This window comes from Pongo abelii, chromosome 6 (genome assembly GCF_028885655.2).
Source record: "Pongo abelii isolate AG06213 chromosome 6, NHGRI_mPonAbe1-v2.0_pri, whole genome shotgun sequence".
NCBI classification, from domain to species: Eukaryota; Metazoa; Chordata; class Mammalia; order Primates; family Hominidae; genus Pongo; species Pongo abelii.
Window position 1 is genome coordinate 49254548 of NC_071991.2, and position 13761 is coordinate 49268308.

Genomic DNA, 13761 nt, shown 5'->3' on the forward strand with positions numbered 1-13761 from the left:
CTTAAAGCTTTTCTAATCTAATTCCCTTTTCCTTTCTTTTCTTTTTTCATACTCTTTCTGTAGTTGTTCTGTGTTATTTCCCACAGTGGTCTAAATATAGCTGACTAAGTTCTCATGATGTCATTTAGCATTTTTCTTTATCCTATATTGCCTGTAAACTGGTAGTTAGATTGAGGGCCTGATTAAATTCAATTAAGGTTCATCTTTTTTTTTTTTTTTTTTTTTTTTTTAAAGGAATTATCCCCTGGGTGGGTGGTGCTATGTGTGTTTTAGAAAAAAGGAAAAAAAATCATGAGTTCATACCGATATTTCAAATTTAGGTTAAAAGTTAAAGAGTTTTCACAAATCATCTTGGTATGTGTATTAATATATCTTCTATGCTAAAACATCCTAGTCCCTAATGAATTAGCATAATTACTTATTTGCTTTATCTGTATGTATATATGCTTATGTTTTTCAAATAGTTTTATTTCCACTATTGTATTTCCACTTTTGTAAGATCACTGAATGTGGTTTAAAACTTCTATTGTTCTTTTTGTATTTAGTATTTACCCTACTAGGGATGGTTAAAATACTGTTTTGAAGTCAGTAGAATAATTCTCTGTATGGTTATACTATTAAACTTGAAACTTGTTTAGTTTTTTTTTAACAGCTTTCTATTTTTTCTTTTTAGTTTAGTTTTTTTTAATTACATAAAACATTATTAATGTTCCAGTGTCAAACAAGATACATTCACAGAGGCTTATTTTCATTTTCTTCACTCCTCTTCCTTTCCATAATAATTTATTATTTTATTTTTATTATGTTTTTTCTTTCCATTGGTTTCTTTGTGGAAAATTCATGAAAGTGTGTGTGTGTTAGTGTGTGTGTGTGTACACACATATATACGTATACACACATATATCCTCATTCTTATACAAATGTTATTATACATATTCTTCTTAACATTGTTTTTCAACAAAATTTCACGTAAATATCTAAGAAGTCACTCCATAGGAGTAGAGAGAGATCTTCATTCCTTTTTATAGCTGCATACTAATTCATTCAGTGCGTAAACTGTGACATCCAACCTCATATTGACAAATATTTGAGTTATTTGCAATCTTTGCTATTTTAAATAGTGTTTGATGAATAGTTTTGTGGAAACATCGCTTCATGTTTTTGTTATATTTTGGCTTTGCTGTATTTAGGATAGATTTGTGTCTTAAAGTAGGAATGGGCCAAAGTAGATAGGTCAGAGAGTGAATGCCTACATAGATGTGCAGTTAAAAAGGCAGTTTCAACGTGGCGATAAGTGCTATGATAACATTCTCTATTTTTAAAAAATTAATGAACTATTGTCCCTGTCTCCAGTTTCTCTCTATTATTAGAGGACAGTGGGCTGGAAGTGGGAGTATGTATAAAGGTTTTATTAAAGGGCAGAGATGTGAAGTTTTTTTCCGTATTTCATATTTCTATAAGCTAATTTTCAAAAGCAGAATTACTTGGGCAGTTGGGCATAAGAGCAAAGCTTTTTGAAAAACTTTTGGGTTCATGGGTACATGTTCAGGTTTGTTACAAAGGTAAACTTGTGTCATGGAGGTTTGTTTTACAGATTATTTGGTCACCCAGGTACTAAGCCTAGTACCCAGTAGTTATTTTTTCTGATACTCTCTCCTCCCACCCGCCACTCTCAAGTAGGCCGAAGTGTCTTTTGTTCTCCTGTTTGTGTCCATGTGTTCTCATCATTTAGCTCCCACTAATAAGTGAGAACATGCGGTATTTGGTTTTCTGTTCATGCGTTAGTTTCCTAAGGATAATGGCCTCCAGCTCCATCCATGTTCCCGCAAAAGACATGACCTCATTTTCTTTTATGACTGTATAGTGTTCCATGGTGTATATGTACTTTTTCTTTATCCAATCTGTCATTGATGAGCATTTAAGTTGATTCTGTGTCTTTGCTATTGTGAATAGTGCTGCATGAACATTCACATGCATATGTCTTTATGATAGAATGATTTATATTTCTTTGGGTATATACCCAGTAATGGAATTGCTGGGTCAGATGGTAGTTTTGTTTTTAGCTTTTTGAGGAATCACCACTCTGCTTTCCACAATGGTTGAACTAATTTACACTCCCACCGACAGTGTAGAAGTGTTCACTTTTCTCTGCAACCTTGCCAGCATCTGTTATTTTTTAACTTTTTAATAGTAGCTATTCTGACTGGTGTGGTATGGTATCTCATTATGGTTTTGATTTGCATTTCTGTAATGATCAGTGATGTTGAGCTTTTTTTCATTTGCTTGTTGGCCGCATGTATATCTTCTTTTGAAAAGTGTGTGTTCATGTCCTTTGCCCACTTTTTAAATGTTTTTCTTTTAAAATTGTTTAAGTTCTTTATAGATGCTAGATATTAGACCTTTGTCTGATGTATAGTTTGCAAATATTTTCTTCCATTCTGTAGGGTGTTTGTTTACTCTGGTGATAGTTTCTTTTGTTGTGCACAAGCTCTTAAGTTTAATTAGATCCCACTTGTGAATTTTTGCTTTTGTTGCAATTGCTTTTGGCATCTTTGTCATGAAATCTTTGCCCATTCCTGTGTCCAGAATGGTATTGCCTAGGTTTCTTGCAGGATTTTTATAGTTTTGAGTTTTACATGTAAGTCTTTAAACCATCTTGAGTTGATTTTTGTCTATGATGTAAGGAATAAGGAAGGTGGGTCCAGTTTCAGTCCTCTGCATATGACTAGCCAATTATCCTAGCACCATTTATTGAATAGTTTTCCCATTGCTTGTTTTTGGCAGCTTTATTAAAGATCAGACAGTTGTAGGTGTGCAGCCTTATTTCTGGGCTATTTTGTTCCATTGGTCTGTGTGTCTGTTTTTGTACCAGTACTGTGCTGGTTTGGTTACTGTAGACCTGCAGTAGTTTGAAGTCAGGTAACATGATGCCTCCATCTTTGTTCCTTTTGCCTGGGATTGCCTTGGCTATTCAGGCTCTTTTTTGCTTCCATATGGATTTTAAAATATTTTTTTCCAGTTCTGTGAAAAATGTCATTGGTAGTTTCATAGGCATTGCATTGAATCTACAGATTGCTTTGGATAGTATGGCCATTTTAATGATATTGATTCTTCTTATCCATGAGCTAGAATTTTTTTCCATAGAGCAAAACATTTTTAAAGGTCTTTAATTTTGTAATTGTGTTTTAACGGCTTATTCCAATTTATACTGCCACTAGCAATCAAAGAGGTTTTACCTGTACGTCTTGCCAATAATGGATATTTTTATTTAATCTTTTCTACCTTGGCAAACAAACTTAAAAAAGCTATCTTTGCTTTAATTAGTAGTTGATATCCTAATGATTATTCTGTTTCTATCAGTTCTTTATATAGAAAAGATATTAACTACAATTTATTGCAACATTTCTTAGCCATTTCTCTTTAAATTTTGTTGTCAAATATGTTGATTTTTTTTTCTGCTTTCTTCTGTTACTTAAGTTAGGAAAGTCCTTCCTCCAAAGGGTTGGTAAATAATTCTGATTTCTTCTAGGCTATCTGTGGTTTAACTCTTACTACTTTATTTCAGCTCTGTTATTTGAATATACAGAATGAGATGAAGCTTTTAAACTCCTTTCCCCCACAGATTTGGTAATCTTTTTTCCTAGCATTAAATAACAATTCTCTTTAACTTGTTTAATGATGTATCCTCTAAAATATATTAAATTCTTAAGTAATGTGTTTCATTGTATCTATTCCTATATATTTTATTAATAACTTTAGAATTTAGCATCAGATCCTTTATTCCTTGTTTCTGGAGAATACCAAACGCATACCATCTTGTCTGAGGGTAATGAACACAACTGAAAATTATAGTATGTCATCTTGGGCCTGGGATGTATTTGGCAATTACATCGTCCAGTAATTTTCTAACTTATTAGGAAAAAAGGGAAGAATACTTTGGGGAGGTTATTTATTTATTTTGGCAACATATTTTTAATAATCACCTTATATTCTCCATATGTTTTGGGCAGCATGCAGGAGGGTGACATGGGAAGCTATAACTTTTTTAAAAAGTAATGGTTAGTGGCTTCTTTTTCTCCCTTGAGCTTTAAAAACAGTGACAAAGTCTGGTCTTCCCATTTTACAGTTGAAGTAACAGACTTGTTTGACATTCTTACTAATGATAGAGATTGGTGGAGATTTACTTTCAAGGGGATGGGTTTTTTCGTAATGGGAAATACTAATAAAATTTAAAATATACACCTAGATACAGCATATTGCTGTAATACTTGATTTAGATAGTTTTATAGATTTGCTCAGAGATGTATCGGCTCCTTGGTGTAAATGCTGAGTTGTACAAAACAAATGTTTTTATAATACTTCTCTGCCTCAGTGGTATGGCTTTCTCTTCAGAGTAGATCACTAACTGACATCTTTTTAAAGGAATAGCTGGGTTGAGATTTGCTTTTTTTGAGGTGGGGAGGTGATGTGTCGTCTGTTGTCCTGTGTCCAAGAAAGCTGAAGTTTCTTCCCCCTTATATAGGACCCTATATGAAGGAAATATATATAAAATATTAGGAGATTGAAGGGTCTTTTGAGGATGGGACCCTATGTGGCTGCCACTGCTCCATCAAGATTAAGGAAAGTTCAGGTAATATGTGGGGAAGGTGATGCCTTACCTAGCACCAGGTTTCCTTAAGTATAGCCTGTTGATAAGGCTTAGCTCCCCAAGCTCTTCTAAGTTAGGTTTCTATAATCAATTATTACCAATTGTATGTGTAAACAGTCTTTAGAATATAAAATTATAGCTAATGAATTTATTCTTGTCTCACTCTGGATAGACGAAACTAGTATCAGCTAAAGATAAAAATCAAGTAATGTGAAGAAGAGTTAGCAAATTCACAAAGAATTCTGCATTTACTTACCTGTTTATCTCCGTAGTTGTCTTGATATATGTGATTTTCTACAAGTCTCACATTATACACTTTGGCATCATGTTCGGTGTTGGAATGGGGGAGAGTAAAAATAAAACTAGCTAACATTTCATGAATACAAGGTAAGAATCCTGTGAGGAAGATTCTGTTATTAGATCCATTTTAGAAGTGAGGAAACTGAAATATAGAGAAGTTAAATGTGACCTTCCACAAGTTTTACTGAATTAATAGAATTTGGCCAGGCTCAGTGGCTCATATCTGTAATCCTACCACCCTGTGAGTCCAAGGTGGGCAGATCACCTGAGGTCAGGAGTTCGAGACCAGCCTGGCCAACACAGTGAAACCCTGTCTCTACTAAAAATACAAAAAAAAAATTAGCTGGGTGTGGTGGCGCATGGCGCATGCCTGTAGTCCTAGCTACTTGGGAGACTGAGGCAGGAGAATTGCTTGAATCCAGGAGGCAGAGGTTTCAGTGAGCCGAGATCACGCCACTGCACTCCAGCCTGGGTGAAAGAGCGAGATTCTGTCTCCAAAAAAAAAAAAAAAAAAGAAATAAAATTTTAACCTACTTTAAGAATGTATATGTGAACATGTTCTACTAATCTTGTCTCTTTACAGAATATTTTACAGGTTTTTGTAATGTTCTTTTTTATTTTACAGCTCATAGCTACTATATTTTAATAACATTTTATTACTAATATAAAATATCATTTGTCTGTTTCACCATTCCCCAAAATATTTTGTCATGAAATTTATTTTAGGGCTTTGTTTCTTAAGGAAAATGTACTTAAAATGAAGGTATTTTTGGCTTCATGTAATGAAATGAGAAGATAACAAATGTTTAGATTGGATGTACATTTTGTGGTGTTTCTGTTTGTTTTCCTTTTAAAACTGGACTGAAATGTTAGTTATTCTATATAGTTGGGCCCTGGGTCAACTTATGTAAGACATATTGTCTTATTTGAAGAATTGTTGAAAATAAGTATTTTTCTTTTCAGTGAGATTTAAATATATTCTGTCAGTGGTTGACTTGGGGTTCAGAAATGAAAATTTAGCATAATACTTTTAGCTGCTAGAGCATTAAAAAAGCTCATTATTTATTTCTTGCAGAAATGTAGACAACCAATTTCCTGGGCAAGCTGCTCCACCTGGATTCCCAGTGTATCCAGCATTTAGCCCACTGCAGATGCTGTGGTGGCAACAGATGTATGCTCATCAATATTATATGCAGTAGTAAGTTAATCTGAGTTCATTTTTTAAGTTACTCACTGTGTTATTTGCTTTATTTTCTTTTTATCCTAAGTAAGTTGATTTGGCATTTTATTTGTTTATGTATTTAATGTTGTTTTGACTAAAGGAAAAAGGGTTCAGCTCCAGTTCACATGAACTAACCCTGCCCTTGGCTCCTCCCTGTCTTCCCTAATTACATTTAGCAGTATTCAGATTTTTAGTACAATATTTTATAAATTCAAGAGGAGAAAACTTAGGAATGTTTCACTGGAAGGCAGCAAATGTACATGAAGAGTTAGTCAAATGAAAAAAGGAATAGAATCATGTCAGGGAGGCCATAGCTTATGTAGGGCTCAAGTGCGGCTAATATGCTTACTTGACTCTCAGTATTTAGTCCGTTTTGATTCTGGTCAGCATGGAACAGTCCTAGCATTGAGGACAGTTTCTCAGCCTTCGTTCTCCTGAACTCATTCTGCATTCATTTAACATTGATTAGCTTCTCCTTACCATTCTCCTCTCCTTGTTTCTGTGATTCTTTTGTCTTCCGTATCTTTTTTATCTTTCTGGTCACTCTTTTTGTGTCCTTTAATAGCTCATTTTATTAACATTTCTTTCTCAGTTCATCAAGTATTTGTTACTACGTGCTTCTCAGCACTCATAGTCGGTAGAGAGGACGGGATTTAGTTGTTGGGGTAGTTCTCTTGGATTTCTTTTTTGCATGGTCTTAGTTGTTAGCTCTCTGTGGATGAATCCCGGTTCTTCATCTCTTGTGCTTCATCCTGTGTCTCTGCTTTATTGCTGGAAGATTTCCATAGGGGAATGAGCCTTTACCTCAAATTCAGTACATCTAAAATTCAATTCCTCTGTTCTTTAAGTGCTTCTCCTTTCTCACTGCTTCATCAGTGATACTAGCTCTCTTCTTATTACCCAAGCTCTTAACCATAAACAGCTTCGATTCTGGCTTCTGTTATTCCTGAAAGCAGTATTTTATGAAGAGTTAATAGAGCTTTTGTCCTTCCCCATATGCTACCTCCAATGTTTCACCCAGATCTTTTCTCATTCTAAGTCCACTTGACTTCAGTAGCTCTTTCTCCTTTTAGTCTTTTTACTGTATTTCCTTATACTACTGCTGGGTTACATTTCTTTTATCTATCTTTCTCTCTCTTTTTTTTTTTTTTTTTTTTTTCTGAGACAGAGTCTCACTGTGTTTCCTAGGCTAGAGTGCAGTGGCATAATCTTGGCTCACTCCTCTGCCTCCCGTGTTCAAGCGATTCTTGTGCCTCAGCCTTGCAGTAGCTGAGATTACAGATGTGTGCCACCACACCTGGGTAATTTTTGTATTTTTAGTACAGACGGGGGGTTTTGCCACATTGGCCAGGCTGATCTTGAACTCCTGGCCTCAAGTGATCCATCTGCCTGCCTTGACCACCCAAAGTGCCGGGATTACAGGCGTGAGCCACCATGCCCGGTTTGCCAGGTTACATTTCTTAACACATAATTAAGTCAGTCATTCCTGCAGCCACCCAGATATCCACTGATTCTCTTGCCCACTGTGAAGTCTACATCTTTGTCCTTCCTCCAGACCTTTCCCCATAAAGCTAAGCTGCTTTATGAACCTCATATCCTAAGGCTCTCTTTCATAAGCCCTTGGCTCCAGGCAGGATGTTCATACCTTGCATGTTGCCATGGTAATGGTTATCATTTGAGTGACTGCTTTGTGCTCAGTACTCTGCTGGATGCTGTACCCCACCTTGTCTCGTTTGTGAACCTCACAAGAACTGTGTAAGATAAGGGGGGCTTATTATGCTTGCTGCTAAATCATATACTCTTATGTGCATCATTTAACTTCAGAGCCTTGGTTTCTCCCCTTTAAAATAAAGTAACACACGTGTGTATCAGAATATTCATGAAGTAGGAAGTGTTTTTTAAACTAAAAAGCCCTATACAGATACAAGGTATTAGCATACTGGCTTAAATAGGATTTTGTAGCCTGGGAACCATTTATTTAACTTTCCTGTGCTCTCTTGATTGTTAACTTCTTATTGTAGAAAAATTTAAAAACATAACAAGGTAGAGTAGTAAAAGGAATCCATGTGTACCTATCACCCAGCTTTGACATTTATCAATTCATGTCAGTCTTATTTTACAACTTTCTTCCTTCTGTTGGATAATTTAAAGCAAATCCAAGATATATTATCACTTTACTGGGAAATTTATTCTTTACTGGGAAATTTTAAGCAATCAAATTATAAGCAAACCTCAGAATCACAATTCTTTCTAACTTGACAAGGATCAGTGGTCCCCAGTTGGAGTTCTTCCAAATCAGTATTGGGGTGAAAGCATTGTTATCTGAGATGTATTTAGGATTTTAGGATACTAATACAAATCATTTATCACTGACAGTAGACACACAGTATAATAATAGTATGTATTTTTAGACAAGCCTTTCAAAACATGGGTCTGAGGGAGAGGTAGGTGGTGAGCTTGGGAGTATTCATCCCATGTAGAATAACAAAAGGGGGCATTCATGAAAAGGTTTGGACATCTCATTAGCTTATAAGGTAATTGATTGAAAGAGAGAGGAGTGGTTCACATGGCTGCTCTCACGTCTTTTGCCTTCCCCTGTCATCTTACACTACCAGGCTGAGAGAACATCCTTTCCTGTGCGACATCTACCATCAACCTTGGCTCCACTTTTCCATTGGAATTTGTGCTTACCTAAGAAATGTGGTGCAGGAGTTGGGATATTCCATATTAGGTTTATGAAAAATACATATAGCTCCCCAAGAAGTTTAAAAAAATATGGTATGGTAAAGTTTTTTTTTCTTTTTAATATTTATTTTGGTGACTATTTCAGTCAAGCTGCAGTTTCAGCTCAGGCCACATCAAATGTCAACCCAACCCAGCCTACTACTTCACAGCCTCTAAATTTGGCACATGTTCCTGGAGAAGAACCCCCACCAGCTCCAAACCTAGTGGCCCAAGAAAATCGACCCATGAATGAGAATGTTCAAATGAATGCACAGGGAGGTCCAGTACTAAATGAAGAAGACTTCAATCGAGACTGGCTAGACTGGATGTACACGTTCTCACGAGCTGCGATTCTCCTTAGCATTGTATACTTCTATTCTTCTTTTAGTCGGTTTATCATGGTAATGGGAGCCATGCTACTGGTTTATTTGTGAGTGATGTTCATTAACTTTTTGTGGTTTAATTTCTGAAACTGTTCAGCACAGAATCTGGTGTAGGGTAGTCTGTTGTGAATGTTGAGTGAAGGAATATGAATGCTGGGCTTTAGATATCTGGCATGTTTTTGATGCCAAAAGCAAGGGCAGGTTTTGTTGAGTGAGAATGTTTATCAGAATTATTTAGAAGCAGATTTTTTGTTTACTGTATTTTATAAAAGTTGTTCATTCAGTGAGACATACTCTATCCGTTATTTCGAACTTAAGAAGTGTATGATGCACTCCTGCATAAGGTCATCCTCTTTCATTAGACTTACCAATAGTAAGTCCTATAGGCATAAGCCAGATTTTTTTCATAAGTAGACTATTTTTCCCCTGCTCCCTTCTCTCCAAGGGGCAAACAAATATCTAAGTTGTATTTCATTTTGAAAAATACCAGAAAAGATTTGTGATTCCTGATATGTTTTAATAACTAACATAGAGCCAGTGAAGTCCATGATAGACTTAGAGATTTGGGTTGGTTTTGTTTTGCTGTCATTGCCTTGAAAAGGGTAGTTCCCTGTCCTGAAGTGGGAGATTTGGTCTTTTTATTTATTATAGTTCTAATCATTTTTCTCTTATAGGACGCTAATAACATTTTATAGTGTTGCAAATAAAAACAACTGTGACTTATTTTATTTTCTCTTTATTTTACTGAACAGACACCAAGCTGGATGGTTTCCTTTTAGGCAAGAAGGAGGTCATCAGCAGGCTCCCAACAATAATGCCGAAGTTAACAATGATGGGCAAAATGCAAACAACTTGGAACTTGAAGAAATGGTATGTGATTGAAGCTTTTCTATACTTAAGATACTGAGATTTTCCCAGCACGGTATGGGACCAACATGATGAAAGAATGTTGGATGTTCCATAAGTATTTGTGAAATGGCACATGAAAGAAAGCTAACATATAAATTGTGGTGGTTTCATTTGGGAGAACTTAGAATATTATACTGAATCAGTCATATATTATAACTAAATGGGAAGAAGTAACTTTTTTTTTTCTTGAAAATAGCCTAGAAATAAAAGTATACACATGGTAAGAATTTATTGTATTGCATTGGCAGTTGTCCCCTTTAAACTGGAACAGTGAGGAATTTATCAACTTTGGCCTTAAAGATTTCTGATGACCACATACATACCACTTCATATTCCTTTGTTCTACAAAGAATTTAACTGTCTTCTATTATGAGCTAATGCTCATTCACATCACTCAGGAGTATGTTTCTTGTTTTGCTTGAAAGGAGCGTCTTATGGATGATGGGCTTGAAGATGAGAGTGGAGAAGATGCAGGTGAAGATGCCAGTGCAATTCAAAGGCCTGGATTAATGGCTTCAGCTTGGTCTTTCATCACCACCTTCTTTACTTCACTAATACCAGAGGGGCCTCCCCAGGTTGCCAATTGACCTGAAAAACTGTGCTAGCTACAAGGAGGGTCTGACTTTAGGAAAGTGGTTTAAATAACAGTGCAATTTCAAAAAAATTTATAACTTTCTTTTGATCATCATGTACAGAGGTGTTTTTTTTCTTTAGGCTTCTCATGCATATGAATATTTTAAGCACAAATGGACTACTAAATGTCTGATTTTTTTTTTTTTTTTTTTTTTTAGGATCCTTACAGAACATAGCGTTAACAATATTGGTCTTCCAGGTGTTACTCATTTCAATTATGTGTAGTATACCAGGACAGATCTATTTTCATGTCTTATTTCTTTAAAGAGCTGCTTCATTGGCCGGGCGCCGTGGCTTATGTCTGTAATCCCAGCATTTTGGGAGGCCGAGGCGGATGGATTACTTGAGGTCAGGAGTTCGAGACCAGCCTGGCAAACATGGTGAAACCCCATGTCTACTAAAAATACAAAAAAATTAGCTGGGTGTGGTGGCACGCGCCTGTAATCCCAGCTACTCGGGAGGCTGAGGCAGGAGAATTGCCTGAACCCAGGAGGTGGAGGTTGCAGTGAGCCGAGATTGGGCCACTGCACTCCACCCTGGGCGACAGAGTGAGACTCGGTCTCAGAAAAAAAAAAAAAAGAGCTGCTTCACATATAAATGTCTATAGCTAGTAGCCCGGCCCTTTAATGTTTAATTTGAATAAATATATCTATTTTCTGTGAATTATCTTGGAAGTTTTAAACAGAATGACCTCATAGTTTTTAATAAAGAATAGTATTTACCTAAAATGTGCTAGTAGCATCTTGCCCAGCCATAAAGCAATAAACTTCTCAATAATCTTAATTTTGACATTTGAATAAATAATAGAAACTTTCTATTTTAAGGGCATGTATCCCATCAATTGGAATCAGTACCTTAACAGAAAAAGGCAGCTCTTCAATGGAATTAACGTGATATAAAATGTTTGATATAGGCAGTACTTTTATAAAAAAAGATATGCTGGAAATTGCTCCGTGTAATTTTTTAAATAAAAAGTCAATTATGGTAAACAGTTTTATGGGATATTTGTTCAAACTCTTCACCCATTACATGCAAAAATTTATGTAAATTTTAGTAGTTGTTCGGAAGGGTTGCTGAAGTCTTAAAGGTCATTTACACCTCTTTCCATTCCAGATGGATATCTCCTAGTTAGATTGTCTGAAACCTCATTAGTTTATTTAAAAATCCCTGTGAAAGCCAATTTAATGTATCATGAGAAGGCAGTAAGTTTCTTACGGGATAGCTAAATAAAACAAATATGGGTGGGAGAACTTTATCTCATGTGAAATGCATTATAAAATTATGAGTGTGGTACTGGCCCGGGGGAAAAAAATATATATAATTATATATATATATATTTATTTATATATATTTACATATATATTTATGTATATAAAAATTTATATATATATAAATACATATATATGATTAGATAACAGAGTAGAAGATTAAGAAAACATCAATAAATTATTTTCTGATTTGTTTACTTACAATGATAAAAGTGACATTATCAGGGATGACTGCTTAACCGTTTGAAAAGTAAAGTTAGATTTCTATTTGTAAATGTCAAGATATCATGATTGAATATGAACAATCAAATCGTGGAAATACTAAGAAAATATAGGTGAATATATAACGTTGGAGTGAGAGAATACTTTTATGGCAGAATCTTTAAAGATTGCTAAGTATATAATATTTTGACATAAGTAATTTAAAGGCAAATAATTAGAGCACAAAAGATAGAAAAGGTAATAAATGAAGTCTTAAATTCAGTCCAGTAAAAAATAATTTGTATCCAGTTAAAAAAAAAACAAAACACTCCAGTAGGAAATGGGTAATAAAGATGAAAAAAAGTAGTATCTAGTAGTTAAAACTGCCATATTCTTAAGATGATATTTAGTGTTGGTGAAACTGTAGGGGAATGTAAAATGGAATATAGCCTTTCCAGCAAGTGTCAGATTTTCAAAATGTGTACAGAATCATTCAGTGTCATCCTCTTATTCCTAGAATACAAATCAGACTAATGAACATGGCTTACAAAATCCTGAAAGGTTGTGCTCTCGCCTCCATGTCAGTTTGAGCTCCTCCTTAACTCCTGTTTTAGCTAGGCTGCTCTTCCAATTTCAGCACCTTCCAGCCCCGGACTTTTTAAATTGCTGTTCTTTTTGCTGCAAACACACACAGTTTCTTCCTTCTTTGCCTCACTAGCACTAGTGACTCATCACATCTCAGCATAATTGCCAATTCTTTGGGAGGCTTTTCCCTGGAAGCACAGTTTATTACTTGGCCTTTAACACTGTTGCAGTTTACATTTATTTCCTTGTTTCTCTCACCATATAGAAGGGATGAAGTTGGGGAGAACCTGGTATTTAGTTCAGTCCTGGATGAGTGCCAGCAGAAGTTTGAAAGGTTGTCATGCATGTGTGAGATTTAGCTTTCCAGATATTCATTGCATTGTTGGTTACTAGGAAAAAATCAGAATTAGCAGATGTTCAGCAGAGTGAGCTATGGCCACATTTGAACACTGGGTCCATGATTAGGGATGGCTTATTTCAAGACTGATATAATTATTGCATCCAGAAGAAAGGTCTGGATTTTAACCTGGGAGCTAAATAGATAAACTATCAAAGCTGGCAGAAATGCTCCATGGGTCAGACCCTAAAGCCAGGTACAGGGTTGGGAGAGGATACAGAGTTAATTGTGAGACTGATCAGTTTCATTTCTGTTGGAAGTTGGAGAGAAGATAATTGGAGCTGTAGATCTCACTGGGGGTGGGCAGCATTGTGGGGACACCCCTCTGGAGGAAATGAGCAAGTCCCTGCCTCCTAGCAGCAGGCTGGGGCCTAAGGAGAAAGGTCCTGGTTATAAACTCCTGTGAAGGGATGTCACAGGTTCTGAGAACACTGGAATGCGTGAGCCACTGTTATTTTTCCTACATTGTTAATTCCCTGTGTTAGCCTCAC

At 35.7% G+C, this 13761-nt stretch overlaps 1 protein-coding gene across 2 annotated transcripts in view; it reads left to right on the forward strand.

The window, feature by feature from the left end:
* HERPUD2 (HERPUD family member 2) overlaps window positions 1-11808 on the forward strand; it is a 64211-nt gene extending 52403 nt beyond the window's left edge. For both annotated transcript variants that reach the window (XM_002818058.3, XM_009242867.3), the window contains 4 exons: window positions 6024-6146; window positions 9001-9324; window positions 10030-10147; window positions 10612-11808. In XM_002818058.3, coding sequence (XP_002818104.1) covers window positions 6024-6146; window positions 9001-9324; window positions 10030-10147; window positions 10612-10773 — 727 coding nt within the window. In that variant the 3' untranslated portion in view covers window positions 10774-11808. The remainder of the gene's footprint in view (window positions 1-6023; window positions 6147-9000; window positions 9325-10029; window positions 10148-10611) is intronic.
* Window positions 11809-13761: the final 1953 nt, after the last annotated feature.